Source organism: Podarcis liolepis, assembly GCF_965112155.1.
Source record: "Podarcis liolepis genome assembly, chromosome: 6".
In the NCBI taxonomy this organism is placed as follows: Eukaryota; Metazoa; Chordata; class Lepidosauria; order Squamata; family Lacertidae; genus Podarcis; species Podarcis liolepis.
This window is the reverse complement of record NC_139559.1, coordinates 89,796,217-89,812,967: the sequence shown is the minus strand read 5'-3', so window position 1 is coordinate 89,812,967 and position 16,751 is coordinate 89,796,217. Positions and strand designations below refer to the sequence as shown.

At 44.0% G+C, this 16,751-nt stretch overlaps 1 protein-coding gene across 1 annotated transcript in view; it reads right to left on the bottom strand.

Moving 5' to 3' along the window:
* HMCN1 (hemicentin 1) overlaps positions 1-16,751 on the bottom strand; it is a 330,831-nt gene that overhangs the window by 228,634 nt on the left and 85,446 nt on the right. Inside the window, exons 7-11 of the mRNA XM_083506699.1 lie at positions 13,730-13,850; positions 13,123-13,386; positions 12,600-12,744; positions 7,865-7,986; positions 3,594-3,869 (exon numbers count right to left, since the gene is read on the bottom strand). Of these exons, the coding sequence (XP_083362825.1) occupies positions 3,594-3,869; positions 7,865-7,986; positions 12,600-12,744; positions 13,123-13,386; positions 13,730-13,850 (928 nt within the window). The remainder of the gene's footprint in view (positions 1-3,593; positions 3,870-7,864; positions 7,987-12,599; positions 12,745-13,122; positions 13,387-13,729; positions 13,851-16,751) is intronic.

The following is a 16,751-nucleotide window of genomic DNA, read 5'->3' as shown; positions in this document are numbered from 1 at the left end:
GCCTTGAATGATGGTCAGGAGTGCTGCAGGAGAGAACCAGTGTGGTTAAGAGCGATAGACCTATAATCTGGTGAACCGGGTTCGCGTCCCCGCTCCTCCACATGCAGCTGCTGGGTGACCTTGGGCCAGGCACGCTTCTTTGAAGTCTCTCAGCCCCACTCACCTCACAGAGTGTTTGTTGTGGGGGAGGAAGGGAAAGGAGAATGTTAGCTGCTTTGAGAATCCTTAGGTAAAGGTAAAGGGACCCCTGACCATTAGGTCCAGTTGTGACCGAATCTGGGGTTGTGGCGCTCATCTTGCTTTATTGGCCGAGGGAGCCAGCGTACAGCTTCCGGGTCATGTGGCCAGCATGACTAAGCTGCTTCTGGCGAACCAGAGCAGTGCACGGAAATGCCATTTACCTTCCCGCCGGAGCGGTACCTATTTATCTACTTGCACTTTGATGTGATTTGGAACTGCTAGCTTGGTAGGAGCAGGGACCGAGCATTGGGAGCTCACCCCATCGCGGGGGTTCGAACTGCCGACCTTCTGATCGGCAAGTCCTAGGCTCTGTGGTTTAACCCACAGCGCCACCCGCGTCCCTCTGAGACTCCTTAAGGTAGTGATAAAGTGGGATATCAAATCCAAACTCTTCTTCTTCTTCTTCTTCCCGGCCTCTGTCCCTCTTTCCTTCCCTCTCTCGTCTCTGCCTCCCAAGAGCCTGCACAGCTGTTTGTTACAGCAGCCCTGGCTATAGGCTCCCCAGGCGAATGGTGCCTCTGGGGCTGGCCAGGGAGTGCTTCCCAGGCCCCTGTGGGGCAATGTGAGAAGGCACCTCTCTGTGGGGCAGAGTGGCAGCTCAGAAACTGGGGCAGAAGCTACGGCTGCCCAGAGGACTCCCAAGGAGAGAGGAGAGAAGAGGGGGCTGAGTGAACACTTCAGGAGGGAGGGTGTTTGAAAAAGGCCAAGAGGCTGCCAGCTCTGCAGACAAGGATGACATAACTGGGCTCCTGAGCCCCGCAGGGGTGCCGTAGAAAGAACTGTGATAGGAATGTTATGCTCTTAGATATATGGTAATGTTCATAAGTGTACCAACCAAGCACGTATATAGATCAACACAGGAAGACCGACCTGGATCCATTTTCATCCCTAAACTGAGCAAATGTCTTCTCTGCAAGGTCAAAGTGGGAAACCTCCCATTGTCTCTTTCCTCACAAATCCTGTCTTAAGGGCACATTTAAGATATGAATAGGGTGTGAGCCTGTGACCTGGCCCAGGAACTAAGTATTTATCACTACAAAAGAATGGCCAGGCTCCCCAGGAAATCCAATCAAGTAACCTGCCAGACAGGAGATAAACAACGATAGGAGAAAAACAACATTCAAAATTTCTGTTTTAGACCGCCTTTTCTGTGATGTATGTATGATGTTTCTGGGGGTGGTCTTGATCTACAGGGTGGCAATTTCAAAAGTCTTTATAAGGCATTGCGCGCCATTTTTCTGGGTTCCTCCTACTCTCCTGCGTGTGAGGGGAGCACCCTGTTGCAACAGATCAATAAAGATCAAGCTTACTAGCTGCTTTGCTTCTCAATATTCTCTGGTTGGCCTCTGTTATTTTCTCCTACCAATAGGGAACCTAATGTAAGGACTCTATATGGGCTCTTGGATACCCCATAAGGGAAAAGGGCGATTTTTGTTTACAACAGAATGTAGTTGGTCAAGGGAGCCCTGGACTCAAAAAGGTTGAAAACATCTGCACTAGACACTTAGCGTACACAACTGGCCAGAGATGTAGGTGCTCATGAAGCATAATTATGTATGGCCTGAAATAATAGCAGGATGGCTGGTGTCCCTCCATCCCTCTCTCCAAATGACACCCACAACTAGCAGTTTTAACAGTGGGTATATATTTTGTTTAGGTTTTTTCCTTGCTCTTTCGCATAGGTAAGTAATTGATCCCAGAAGAGAATGTTTACTAGAAGGATTAGAAATACCCCTTCGTCTTTGCCTCTTCCTCCGCAATCCCGCATTTCCTGTGGAAGAGGCAAACTTCAAAAAGGCACTTAATGATCACCATTGAAGCCTGCTGTGAACAATAATTAGCAACCACAGGGCCTCCAGACATCTTTGTAGATCCACTAATTTAGGAGTGGGTTTGTATTTCAGGATAGCAGCTTTTAAATGAGTAAGGACTGCTCTGAGAGCATTTCCTGTTCCTATAAAGGAGGAGAACACGAAAGGAAAGGAAAATGCAGGTATTGAACAAAAAGCTGTAAAGTAGGCAGTCTTGGCAAAATATTCGCTTCTCCCCTGACGAACTCCCTTTCAGTTAATAAGAAGGGCTCTGCTGTCAAGCTCGTCCCTTTTCATAGCCAAATATTATTCTTTTAAAATTCCTTTCAAGCTTCCCACTGAAAAAGGCAGCTGTGTCCTATTTTGATTTCTGAGCCTTTTCATTTTGTTAAAACAAAACTGATAAAAGCAGACAACTTCTTGGAGCAAGGGCAGAATGCATGCGCGGTAAATGGGGGGGACGGACAGAACTGAATTACAAAGATTGTCCTACGGTCCATCATATTTTTAAAAGCTACCCCCAATGAATCCTACATAATCACATCAAGAGAATGGAAGGCAGTGAATGTGAGCCTCCATTTTACAGAATCATAGAATTATAGAGTTTGAAAAGACTTACAGGGTCATCTGGTCCCAACCCCTTGCAATGCAGGAATCACAACTACTTTATATTTTTAAAAGAGGAGGCTATGAATGTCTATACTTTGAATATCGCCATCAGCGCTTGGGGGAAAAGTAGAAAGATAGAATATACGTAAGATTTTTTAAATCGCACATATAAGTTGGAGGAATGCAGAAAAACACTATCTGAGCTTATCAAATCACACAAAAAGCCGCAGTGCTGCGGAGGCAGAAAAGACATCAAAATAAAGTGGGGAAATAATAATTATTATTATTAATTTGATTTATATACCACTCTTTATCAAAAGATCTCAGGGCATTAGAAACACATTGCAAAACATCAATAATAAAAAACATAATAATAAAAATACAAATACTGACAGACAGTCAAGTAATAAAATAGTTAATAACAGCGTTCTTCCCTACACTTTCACAGGCCACAGATTATTTAATAGCCATAAGGTAAAGGTAAAGGGACCCCTGACCATTAGGTCCAGTCGTGGCCGACTCTGGGGTTGCGGCGCTCATCTCGCTTTACTGGTCGAGGGAGCCAGTGTACAGCTTCCGGGTCATGTGGCCAGCATGACTAAACCAGAGCAGCACACGGAAACACCGTTTACCTTGCTAGGTTGGCAGGAGCAGGGACTGAGCAACGGGAGCTCACCCCATCACAGGGATTTGAACCGCCGACCTTCTGATCGGCAAGTCCAAGAGGCTCAGTGGTTTAGACCACAGCGCCACCTGTGTCCTAATTAACAACCATAGGCCTGGGTAAAGAGGAATGTTTTTGCCTGGGGTCTAAAGGCATGTCATGATGGCACCAGGTGTGCCTCTCTGGGGAGAGCATTCCACAATCAGGAAAATATGTAGCATGTTGTCTTTTTTTTTTTTCCAAAAATGGGGGGAGAGGAGAACTGTTACCTTGCACTGTAAGGAAGACAGAAGCCACAGTGGAGCCACCTTCGTTGGAAGCCAAGCAACTGTACTCGCCGGCATCCGAGAGTTTGACCGCCTTGACTTCCAGTGAGAGGTTGCTCATCATTCGGACCCTGGAGGGCTCAAGCAGCTTGACGTCTCTGTTGTTTCTGTGCCAAGTGAGATTGTAGCGCACTGTGCTCACGGTTAAGCATGTCAACACGGCTCGATTGCCAGGAGTGACGGTGACGTTATTAGGAACCTGTACGATAGGTGGAGGTTCTGCAGAGAGTAAAACAAGAATAGGGAATTTTTTCCACAAGTTCAATACACCAGGAAAGAGAAGGCAAAGCAGTGATTAGCATACTTTCCCGTGTATAAGATTAGGGGTTTTTTTACTTTAAAATAATGTTAAAAGGGGGGGAGTCTTATATACGGGGGCAATCTCCCCCCATTTTCTTAATTTTGAGTCCCCCAATATAGGGGGTGTCTTATACGTGGGGGCGTGTTATACACAGAAAAATACGGTAATTACTTGTTCAGGGGGAAACAGGATTATGTTTCATCCCAACATGTTCATGTGGCTGGGGAAACCCAGCCAGATGGGTGGGTAATAAATTATTACCCTGTTCAGGGGTAATAAATTATTAGCCCTGTTCAGGGAAGTTTTTAATGTATGATATTTTAGTGTTTTTTGGTTTCTAGGGAAGCCGCCCAGAGTGGCTGGGGAAACCCAGCCAGATGGGCGGGGTACAAATAATAAATTATTATTATTATTATTATTATTATTATTATTATTATTATTAGTGGTGCAGTTCTTAAGGATGGATTACAAAGGAGACTAAGCATGCCATGGAACAGGGCTCCACGCAAATGGATCCAGCGAGAGTATAATTGTCTGAGAACAGATCTTCATTTTGTTGGTAATCCACATGGAATAAAAACCAAGCCCTTGTGCAGAAAAGGATTTTTGCAAGTGTTTCTCTTATTTGTTATTCCCTTGAAAGGGAAAACATGTTTCTTGCCATGCATCTTTAAAAATGTCAGAATATGAGCTCCACATCCCCACATCCTGGATTTAATGATGGATGAAGGTTTCATATCTTACATTTTTAGTACTATTCCTCTACTGATGTTGGAGGAAGGAGGGTTGGGGGAAGACAACAACTAATTCTTCTCATTCCCAACCCTCAAATTAGGAATGTTAGAAAAACTCTTAACATGCTGTGCAAATAAAACAGCATTTCCCTTACAAAATATGCGCTTTATCAATGGGCATACATTATTTTGAGACCAGAGCCAGCATTCTTGACACAGTTTTATATTTCCTCAGAGCACGATTTGGAAATCATTTTCAACTACCCTTTACATTTTTATGAATAGCACAGACTAACAGCTGGTTTACTTCCAGGCAAATCTTCCTCACACTCAGAGCACGCTGCCATAGGTAGTAAAAGTACATGAGTTAACATATGACATTTTCAGCTTTAATATTGCAAGGGTTGGGGAATAAATGCTTCAAATGTTTGTTGTTTCTGCCATGGAAGAATGTTGACCGGATTTCAGCCATTTCATATAATTAAGGGCAAGAATAATTTCTGATCCACTGTGTCAGAGAGTGTAATAAAATGTAAAATGTAAGTTGGGAAGAAAGATTATCCTGGGAGAGTGGCAAGAGTATATATCTAGCTCTTGGTTTCTAGTTTTAGTTATGAAAACAAAAAAAATCTGTAAAAATTTTATTATTTCACATTCATTCTTTCTTATGAGTTGCCTTTAGAAAGATTTACAGTTCCTAAAACTAAACAGACCCTGTAAGGACACAGGAATATTCATGCCAGCACTGATTTACAAGTCCACATTTATCTTTGCATAACAGAGTTCCTTTGACTCTGAATTCTTCTGAGACATTTATAGACATTTCGACCATATGGTAAAACTCCCGTTGAACAATATTGAGCTGACCTTGCCTCTTTGACTATTATATTTGGAGTCAATGTGTGTTTTTTTAACTGTTAAACTTATTTTCTTTGTCGGTTGAGAAATTGTATATCATATAATGAAAGCCTCAATCCTATGGTTGCTTTCAGAACACCTCCTTATTTATTTGTTGTTGTTGTTTAGTCGTGTCCAACTCTTCATGACCCCATGGACCAGAGCACGCCAGGCACTCCTGTCTTCCACTGCCTCCCGCAGTTTGGTCAAACTCATGCTGGCAGCTTCGAGAACACTGTCCAACCATCTCGTCCTCTGTCGTCCCCTTCTCCTTGTGCCCTCCATCTTTCCCAACATCAGGGTCTTTTCCAGGGAATCTTCTCTTCTCATGAGGCGGCCAAAGTATTGGAGCCTCAGCTTCAGGATCTGTCGTTCCAGTGAGCATTCAGGGCTGATTTCCTTAAGAATGGATAGGTTTGATCTTCTTGCAGTCCATGGGACTCTCAAGAGTCTCCTCCAACACCATAATTCAAAAGCATCAATTCTTTGGTGATCAGCCTTCTTGATGGTCCAGCTCTCACTTCCATACATCACTACTGGGGAAACCACAGCTTTAACTATACGGACCTTTGTTGTCAAGGTGATGTCTCTGCTTTTTAAGATGCTGTCTAGACAGCATCCTTATTTATAGTGATATTCATTTAATGTATTTGGAATTATATGCAAGGGTAAAAAAATAGCCTTCATCGATATATGGTTCACTGAAGTGGTTAAACTTCTGAATGTTGACTGAGTGGATATTCCTGCAAACAATTACTGTACCTTCCAGCAAACAGGCAGGTTCTGGTTCTCAAACAGAGAAGTTACCATACCAAAGAAGTCGAGCAGGAGAACCAGATTTTAGTGAGCCAAGAAATGGTTTCTCAACCTATTTCCTGTCAATGAGTATAATGCATGTGGCAGGACAGGCACCCATTGATGTCACTCCTTACATGAAGATTTCAACTTCATCCCAGACAAGGATCCCGGTTAAGGTGGCCAAAGAAACAGCTGCTCTGGAGGAATTATCACATGTGATCTGAAACAGCCATCTAAAATAAGTATACCTTAGGTCCTCAACAACCGGTGTTCAGAAGCATAACGCCTCTGAACATATGGAGGGAAGTTCAGCTAACAGAGCTAATAGCTATTGTATTTGCAAGTTCCTGTGGGGGGTGAAGTTTTCATAACGATCAATTTATGTTGTGATCTGCAGAGATGCCCACCACCTAGGAGAGGCGATTGCTCAAGCAAAGGGAGGCAATAAATAAATAAATGTCAGCACCTTGGAGAGAGATTAAGGTGTGGGTTTCAGGACCACGGATAGTGCTCCTGCAGCAGAGAGGCTAAATGTAAATACAGTGGTACCTCGGATTAAGAACTTAATTCATTCTGGAGGTCCGTTCTTAACCTGAAACTGTTCTTAACCTGAAGCACCACTTTAGCTAATGGGGCCTCCTGCTGCCACCACGCCGCCGCTGCACAATTTCTGTTCTCATCCTGAAGCAAAGTTCTTAACCCGAGGTACTATTTCTGGGTTAGCGGAGTCTGTAACCTGAAGCGTCTGTAACCCGAGGTACCACTGTATTCCTGATAAGACCCCTTTTGAATCCCTCCTAAAAGAAGAAAGACTCCACAGTCTTATTCATAAGTAACAAAAAGTAGTTTTATGTAGTTTTAAGAACAGCTCCCTTTATGAACGATTTGGTTTATGAACTCCGCAAAACCAGAAGTAGTGTCCCAGTTTGCGAACTTTACCTCGGTCTAATGAATGGAAGCTGAACAGTGGAAGGGCACCGGCGGCAGAAAGCCTCATTGGGGAAAGCGCGCCTTGGTTTAAGAACGGTTTCAGTTTAAGAACGGACTTCCGGTATGGATTAAGTTTGTAAACCAAGGTACCACTGTGTATGTGTGTGTGTGTGTATATATATATTAGCAGGATCCTGAAGGAACTGGCTGAGTTTTATATCAGGGGGTGGGAATTAATTAGCTGGAGACCTCCCCCCACAGTTCTGCCTCCTGGCCTGATCCAGCAGGGATCTCCTTGTGTTCTTATGATTCGCCTAATTCTATTTTTCAAAGGCTGTCTAAGACAGTGGCCATGGCTGCATCCCGCAGTAGTGAATTTCATTAAGTTAATTACGCAGTCGTCCAAGCAGTCCTTTATCTTTTGTTGGGTTGCATATTCGCTACACAACCTGGAATTCATTAAAATGTCATCAGGTTTGTTTTGCAGAATCAAATCTCCACAAATTGGGAGTGAAATGGATCCCTCTGGAAATGAGATAGTAAACGTCACTAACCTGACACGTCTAGAAATGTCTGTGCACGGCCAGTTCCTGCACTGCTGCTGGCAATACATTCGTAGTAACCTTCATCCGGCAGAGACACCTTAGCGATCTCCCAGTTCACATTAGCAGAGTCTCTGTAATAAATAAATAAATAAATAAATAATAATAATAATAATAATAATAATAATAATAATAATAATAAACACTGGGATTCACCTAATAAGCCCTGTCAGTGGAAGCCCAGTGTAGGGTCTTCCACGCAGACAATGGGACTTCCCCTCCTCCTCTCTCCTCCCCCTTGAAATATTATTTGCAAGGTTGGGAGAATCCCAGATCAGCACAGAGGGAGATGAGTGGGTGTCAAGAATGTGGCCCCCCCAGAGCACAGAGGAAGAGTTAGACTCAGAAATTGAACTAAGTGACCGAGGGACCGACTCTGCAGATGAGAGCTGACTGACAGAGTCAATAAAGGACAGTTCAACCCCCCTTTCTGGGAAAGACTCAGTTAGATCTCAAGGAGAGGAAGAGTTGGAAGGCAGCCAGAGAGTTGCTAGACAATCAGTAGATAAGCAGAGGTCTCGGTTCCCATTCTAGGTGACTAGATAAGATCAGAGGGCAATGGAAGGGAAAGAGGGGAAAGGTGGGAGTTTGGCATCCTTCCTGCTGCGGGAGGGTGAAGATTCAGACTGACCAACTATCATAAATGCAAACAGGCAAGAAGCCGTGCTCTAGATATGTTTTTTTGTAAATAAACGTACATAAAACTGCCAGAGAGTCATTACTTCTTATCGGGGTTGGCTTGCCTGCCAGAGATCATTACAGTGGGGATGGTTCTGTCTGGCAAACTGGCATTCTTGTTCATCAAGCAAAATATAGAATTCCATCCCGTATAAATGATTTCCAATGAGAGATAAAGAAGTTAGGCTGTAGTTTATAAACCTCCATCCCTTCCCCACTGCAGTTACAATGTTGAGCTGTGGCTGTGGGTATCTGTACCCTAAACTAGTCCAGGAGGAACTGGAGACTGAAGCCAGAGAACAACAGGAGAAGCTACTGCTCTATAGACCAGGTACAAGTAGAGTTTCTGCACTATAGACCAAATCCTGGTATTTATACTCAAGGCTTATGACAGCCCAGTGGCTCCATCCTGTTTGCCAGTTCTACATGACGTATTTTTAATCTTTGTTGGAAGCCGCCCAGAGTGCCTGGGGAAACCCAGCCAGATGGGTGGGATACAAATAATAAATTATTGTATAGGTAAAGGTACCCCTGACCATTAGGTCCAGTCGTGACTGACTCTGGGGTTGTGCGCTCATCTCACTCTATAGGCCGAGGGAGCTGGCATTTGTCCGCAGACAGCTTCCGGGTCATGTGGCCAGCATGACTAAGCTGCTTCTGGTGAACCAAAGCAGCACACGGAAACGCCGTTTACCTTCCCGCTGGAGTGGTACCTATTTATCTACTTGCACTGGTATGCTTTCAAGGTTGGCAGGAGCAGGGACCAAGAAACAGGAGCTCACACCATTGCGGGGATTCAAACTGCCGACCTTCTGATCGGCAAGTCCTAGGCTCTGTGGTTTAACCCACAGCGCCACCCGCTTCCCAAATTATTATATATTCTAATATTATTATTACACTACCAATATTTCTCCAAATTGGGTTCCCAGCTGTTGTTGGACTGTAACTCCCATAATCCCAGACCACTGGGTTCTGCTAGCTGGGGGTGGTGGGAGTTGTAGGCTAGCAACAGCTGGGGACCCATGTTTGAGAAACACTGCACCTCTGTAGCCAACTGATGGGGAAAAAAGGTTGGATTGGGAAGCGGAGCAAGGCCAGCTGGGGACCCGAACTCTTAGCTTCCAGGTTTTTTTTTTAAAAAAAAGCATCAAAAGATATAAGTCAAAATCTGAATGCCCATGCCCCAAAATTTCTGTGAATAATCAGTTTCTGCCAATAAATTGTATGCACGCTCTCATGCATGGTCCCCAATCCACATACATGAGGAAATCCTGAAGGCATCCCTGAACCATAGTCCTAAGCTTCCACCCACAGTTAAACCCCTGTCACAAAAATGACCCATGCACAGAGAGAGAAATGCAAAGTTTCCTTCACAGAATAAAACAGTTTGGGTTACAATGCAACGAAGTGAGGAAAACCAAATTAAAGAAACGATGATGGCATTACAATGCACTCAGTTTGCAGCACGGGTAATATATAATTATAGCGATACAAAGTGTGATCATCGGATGCTGTGCTAATCATTTGCACTAAAACGCTGGTTAGAAGAGTTTGGATTTGATATCCCGCTTTATCACTACTTGAAGGAGTCTCAAAGCAGCTAACATTCTCCTTTCCCTTCCTCCCCCACAACAAACACTCTGTGAGGTGAGTGGGGCTGAGAGACTTCAGAGAAGTGTGACTCACCCAAGGTCACCCAGCAGCTGCGTGTGGAGGAGCGGGGATGCGAACCCGGTTCACCAGATTACGAGTCTACCGCTCTTAACCACTACAACACACTGGCACACTGGTTAGCTGTTATGCATGGCATTTATTCTGCTCCAGCTGAAAACTTTTTGAAGTTTTCAATGTACAGTGGCACCTCGGTTTAAGAACAGCCCTGTTTACGAACGATTCGGTTTACAAGCTCCGCAAAACTGGAACTAGTGTCCTGGTTTGCAAACTTTACCCCGGTCTAAGAACGGAATCCGAACGGTGGAAGGGCACCAGTGGTGGGAGGCCCCATTAGGAAAAGTGTGTCTCGGTTTAAGAATGATTTCAGTTTAAGAACAGACTTCCGGAAAGGATTAAGTTCGTAAACTGAGGTACCACTGCAGTGTTACGGCTACATTGATGCTAGCTGAGAAGCCATTGCCAAAATTTGAAGACATCATTTAAATATTATCAAGCAAACCCGCTTCGGGGCACTGCGAAAGTAAATCTCAGTCATGCTAAATTTAATATCCAGCACAACATTACATGGTTACTACAGTATATCTAACCGCTGCCCACAGTATTTTATACGTGTTATAAACTTTGTAAAGGGCTCACTGTGCCCACACTATTAAAATGTTATGTCTGCCTTCATCCTAAATCAAGGGAGACTAGTATACTATGGAACTTGATCAATCCTTTTAAAACGCATACGTAACTGCAAGCTCTCCATGCAACAGGAGAAAAGCCAATGTAAATCTCATTACTTAAGATGCAGCTCTTAGTCAGTAACCCTTGGCTTGAAGATTATTTTGTGAAAGCATCAACATATTCTGCTCTGTTCCACAGTCATGTAACAAGATATGGGGGAAATTAAGAGAAAAAACAAGCAATTTGGTCATTAAAGTTTGAGACCCGAATTACTGAACTGCTGAAGTATGTGCTTGCAATGACTTAATGGAACTTCATGAAAAAGATTATGTGATAAAACTGACAGCAGTTTACAGGACAGCATTACAGGAACGCAGCCTGCTAATTGATTAATTATATAGGGTGGAATTCTATGTCACACTATTACAAATGTTCCCTCTGCACAAGCATGTCAGCTTGCCAAACAGAATGATGCCCTCAAAAGAATGTGGGCCACACACTTTCTACATTTTGGAAGTAGAAAAAACTACTACACAAACAGGTTTTCATTCCTGCTATTCTTCTGTTTGGTTGCCCTCCTCTGCACATGTTCCAGCTTGTCAATATCCTTCTTAAATTGTGGTGCCCAGAACTGGACACAGTACTGCAGGTGTGGTCTGACCAAGGCAGAATCAAGTGGTACTATTACATTTCTTCATCTGGACACTAGATTTCTGTTGATGCAGCCCAGAATAGAATTAGCTTTTTTTTGCTGCTACATCACACTGCTGACTCATATTCAGCTTGTGGTCTACTAAGACCCCTAGATCCTTTTCGCATGTACTACTGGCAACCAAGGCACCCCCCATCTTGTGTTTGTGCAGCTTGTTATTATTGCTGCCTAAGTTGGTGCTGTGGGTTAAACCACAGAGCCTAGGACTTGCCGATCAGAAGGTCGGCAGTTCGAATCCCCGCGACGGGGTGAGCTCCCGTTGTTCGGTCCCTGCTCCTGCCAACCTAGCAGTTCGAAAGCACGTCAAAGTGCAAGTAGATAAATAGGTACCGCTCCAGCGGGAAGGTAAACGGCGTTTCCGTGCACTGCTATGGTTCGCCAGAAGCGGCTTAGTCATGCTGGCCACATGACCCGGAAGCTGTACACCGGCTCCCTCGGTCAATAAAGCCAGATGAGCGCCGCAACCCCAGAGTCGGTCACGACTGGACCTAATGGTCAGGGGTCCCTTTACCTTTTAAGTTATAGAATCTTATGTTTGTCCCTACTGAAATTCAATCATCACCCTATTGAAATTTCAATCACCATCACCACCATCACTGTTACTCAAAGCACACACTAGCTTTTAAAGAAATATATTACCCCACATGTTTTCAAAATGTCTAGCTGTAGGGTCCCTCTGTGTCAACTTTTAAATGCCTGCTGAAAATCCTTCTGCTCCAACAAGTGTATACACCCCCCCCCCTCAGTGGTCTATTGATGTTTGGTTTTAATTTCACTCTGCTTTTAATTTGTTTATAACTTTTAGGATTTCATGTTTGGATTTATGTTTTTATATTGTTGTAAAACCACTGTGATATATCTTTATAACAGAGCGGTGTATAAATATTTTATTATTATTATAATTTATTTGGATGAAACCCTGTTGTACAACAAAATTGAGAAATGACTACTTACTTGAAAAACCGTTCCATTCCCAGCTTGATCCCATTTCTGCTAAAATACACAGTAAATGGTATGAGGCTGGCTACATGGCAAGGAATGTGACCTGGCTGCAGGTAATATCCTGGGGTTTTCTTGGGCATGCTTACTCTGGGAGCATCTAGAACAAAAGCAAAAAAAAATTACAATTCTTGCAAATCTAACAGACAACAGCAGATCATGGGGGTTGGGGGTTGGGGCAGAACACAGAAGGATGGGGATGAGGTGGAAAGAGGTGCTGGTGAGGCTGGGGGAATTGTGGGTAATCACCAGTGACCCTGCAACTATGTCCACAAATGTGAGGTGCTCTCACGTGTTGAGAGCACTGCTACACCCCACCCTAAAATGACTGCTAAAACAGCACTTTTGTGTGTCATGGGGACTAGGTGTGTGGACGGGCATTGGACAACCTCGCCCCACCCAAATCATCCCCTAAATAGAGAAAGATGATTCAAATAGCGAACAAAACTTTTAAATATATATATATATATATAATTACCAGGAATAATGTTAGAAAACGAAACACTTGAGACTCTCTGGAAAAGGTAATCGTCTTTGTCATAACCAGTAATTTTAAGAAAAAAGGCTTCGTTCGGTGGAATAAACTCAGAAATGTTCCAGATTCCATAAGGTTTCCTGTCAGGGAAATATTTCACCGGAACGGTCTTCAGAAGTTCTCCAGTGATGCTTAGCAATTCTAGTCGGTCCACTCTAGCAGGAATATGGATCCCGGTAGTATTTAGCAGAATGTAGGTAGGTATCCCTATGGACAAAATGCAAATACAAACATTCCAATATCGTTCGCATTTACTCAGTTGTGTTGATTTTTTGAAGGGGATTTATTGGCCGCCCTTCACTAGATCCCAGGGCAGCGTATAGCAGCTAGAGAGCAAATACCTTGGCTACATACAAAATACAATCAGAAACAGCATAACAACCTTTGGGGGAAAAACAGGGACCAAGCACATATTAGCAGAAGTCAGCATCATTTAGGCGCTGAGGGTTTTACACAAGTGGGGGAGAGGCAGGGAGGATATTGTTTAATTATCCCTTAGACAGGAGACGACTCCGAAAAGGTAAATAGGATTCAAATGTGAACTACTAACCTTGCACTGGTCTGCTGGAAGTCATTTTGAAATCTAATGTTGGACTTCTAGAAAACCCAGCCCGGAAGTCAATAGTACTGAGACCGGTGATACGAACAGAATGCCGCCCGCTACTTGATGTCTGAGAAAATATTGCAAAACATTTCATTGTGATCAGCATGCGAAGTTTTTCAGTCCCCAAGAGCTGGTATTCGTTGAATCTGTTTAGTGTTAGGGCTGCGATCCTACTGTGCAATCAATGTCTCCGTGAAATAATGGAGACAATTTCTGTGTTAACAAGGTGAGCGCAGGACTGCAAGAAACATACACGAAAAATAAAAGACTAAAGACTATTGAGAATTCAAAGTGTGGTGGTTATCAGGGCCTGACCAGCAGGTCTTTAACATGATGCTACTTATGGTAATGAACACGCACAGAGAGAGACAGAGACAGAGACAGAGACAGAGACAGAGACAGAGAGAGAGAGAGAGAGAGAGAGAGAGAGAGAGAGAGAGAGAGAGAGCTGTGACCATGAAGTACTGTATTTTTTGCTCTATAAGACTCACTTTTTCCCTCCTAAAAAGTAAGGGGAAATGTGTGTGCGTCTCATGGAGCAAATGCAGGCTGCGCAGCTATCCCAGAAGCCAGAACAGCAGGAGGGATTGCTGCTTTCACTGCGCAGCGATCCCTCTTGCTGTTCTAGCTTCTGAGATTCAGAATATATTTTTTTTTCTTGTTTTCCTCCTCCAAAAACTAGGTGTGTCTTGTGGTCTGGTGCGTCTTATAGAGCGAAAAATACAGTAGTTTTTCTGCTGCAGCCCAGTGACAGCAGCAAAACCACTTATCGTCTTCCCAAAATCAGCTTTTATTTGCAACGGCCAAAATGCAATGCCCCAGCCTATAGATTTATGAAATCTATAGATTTTATAGTTCTATACATATCATAGGCTCATAGCTTGGTTATTTGTTTTGTTTTTAGATCTACAGGCCGGGGGCACTGCATTTTGAGTAATAAGATGGTGGTCTCACACTGTAGATGGGAGCAAAGATTGGCTCCCATTCAAAAGGAGCTGCCCAGGGGCTCAGTGAAAAGGATGGGCAGTGGTGACATGGCTGTATCAGGCGGTGAGGGGCTAAGCTCCTAGTCCCTTCAGCCAGCGCCTGACCTGTTTGTGGGCAAAGTTTAAGCACACACGATACAATACGATACGATACGATACGATGTGATACGATACGATACGATACGATACGATAATCTTTATTGTCATTGTCCCATACAGAACAACAAAATTGAAAAAAAAATCTATAAGACATTCAAAACCAACAAGCCTGCTATCCCAGCTATCCCAACCTGGTTAGCCCCCTAAAAACTCTGATACCCCATTTTCAAATACAATATACTCCCATAGAGACTCCTTACACTGCATTTAAAACCAAAATCGCATTTGGATAGAAACTGTTTCTCAGGCGGCTAGTCCTAGTCTTTATAACCCAGTACCTTCTTCCAGAAGGCAGAAGCTGAAAGAGATCATCTCTGCAGCTTTCTTATGGCACCTGGAAGCATAGATTTGATCCAAGGTGGGAAGAGTGCACCCAATTATTCTCTCGACAGTCTTTACAACCCTGGATAGCATTGTTTTTTCCGTGGCCGTGCAGCTCCCAAACCACACACACACAGACCATAAGTTAATACACTCTCCACAGTACAATGGTAAAATGCCATCAACAGGTCCTTTGAGAGATTGTTTTTCCGGAGGATTCTCAGAAAATATAACCTCTGCTGTGCTCTCTTCACCAGGTCTTTGCTGTTTTCTCCCCAATTTCCCAATTTAGGTCATCTCTCAACTCCATTCCCAGAAATCGAAACACCGAGACCTGTTCCACGCACTTCCCCTCAATAATAAGTGGCTGAATATTCAGTTTACATTTCCTAAAGTCCACAATGATCTCTTTGGTTTTCTTTAAGTTAAGGAGTAAGTTGTTTTTCCTACACCACTCCCCCAACTGCTCAACTTCCTTCCTATAAGGGAGTAGGGGGAAAGTCACACGTCTTGGCCTGCCTCTCGCATCATGCTGAGGCAAACAAGACCTTAGCACATATATTGCAAGCTCCCAGGTGGGAGATCACAACCACTCCTCTCGCGTTGTTTTGCTGCTGAATTTTGTTTAGTCGTGTCCAACTCTTTGTGACCCCCTGGACCAGAGCACGCCAGGCACTCCTGTCTTCCACTGCCTCCCACAGCTTGGTCATACTCATGTTTGTAGCTTCGAGAACAGTGTCCAACCATCTCGTCCTCTGTCGTCCCCTTCTCCTTGGGCCCTCCATCTTTCCCAGCATCAGGGTCTTTTCCAGGGAGTCTTCTCTTCTCATGAGGTGGCCAAAGTATTGGAGCCTCAGCTTCAGGATCTGTCCTTCCAGTGAGCACTCAGGGCTGATTTCCTTCAGAATGGAGAGGTTTGATCTCCTTGCAGTCCATGGGACTCTCAAGAGTCTCCTCCAGCACCATAATTCAAATGCATCAATTCTTCGGCGATCAGCCTTCTTTATGGTCCAGCTCTCACTTCCATACATCACTACTGGGAAAACTATAGCATTTACTATACGGACCTTTGTTGGCAGGGTGATGTCTCTGCTTTTTAAGATGTTGTCTAGGTTTGCCATCGCCTTTCTCCCAAGGAGCAGGCGTCTTTTAATTTCGTGACTGCTGTCTCCATCTGCAGTGATCATGGAGCCCAAGAAAGTAAAATCTCTCACTGCCTCCATTTCTTCCCCTTCTATTTGCCAGGAGGTGATGGGACCAGTGGCCATGATCTTGGTTTTTTTGATGTTGCGCTTCAGACCATATTTTGCGCTCTCCTCTTTCACCCTCATTAAAAGGTTCTTTAATTCCTCCTCACTTTCTGCCATCAAGGTTGTGTCATCTGCATATCTGAGGTTGTTGATATTTCTTCCGGCAATCTTAATTCCGGTTTGGGGTTATGCTGAACTAAACCATGGCTTGGCTTAGCAAAGCTTGGTTGACCATGTGTGGCTAGTCTGGAG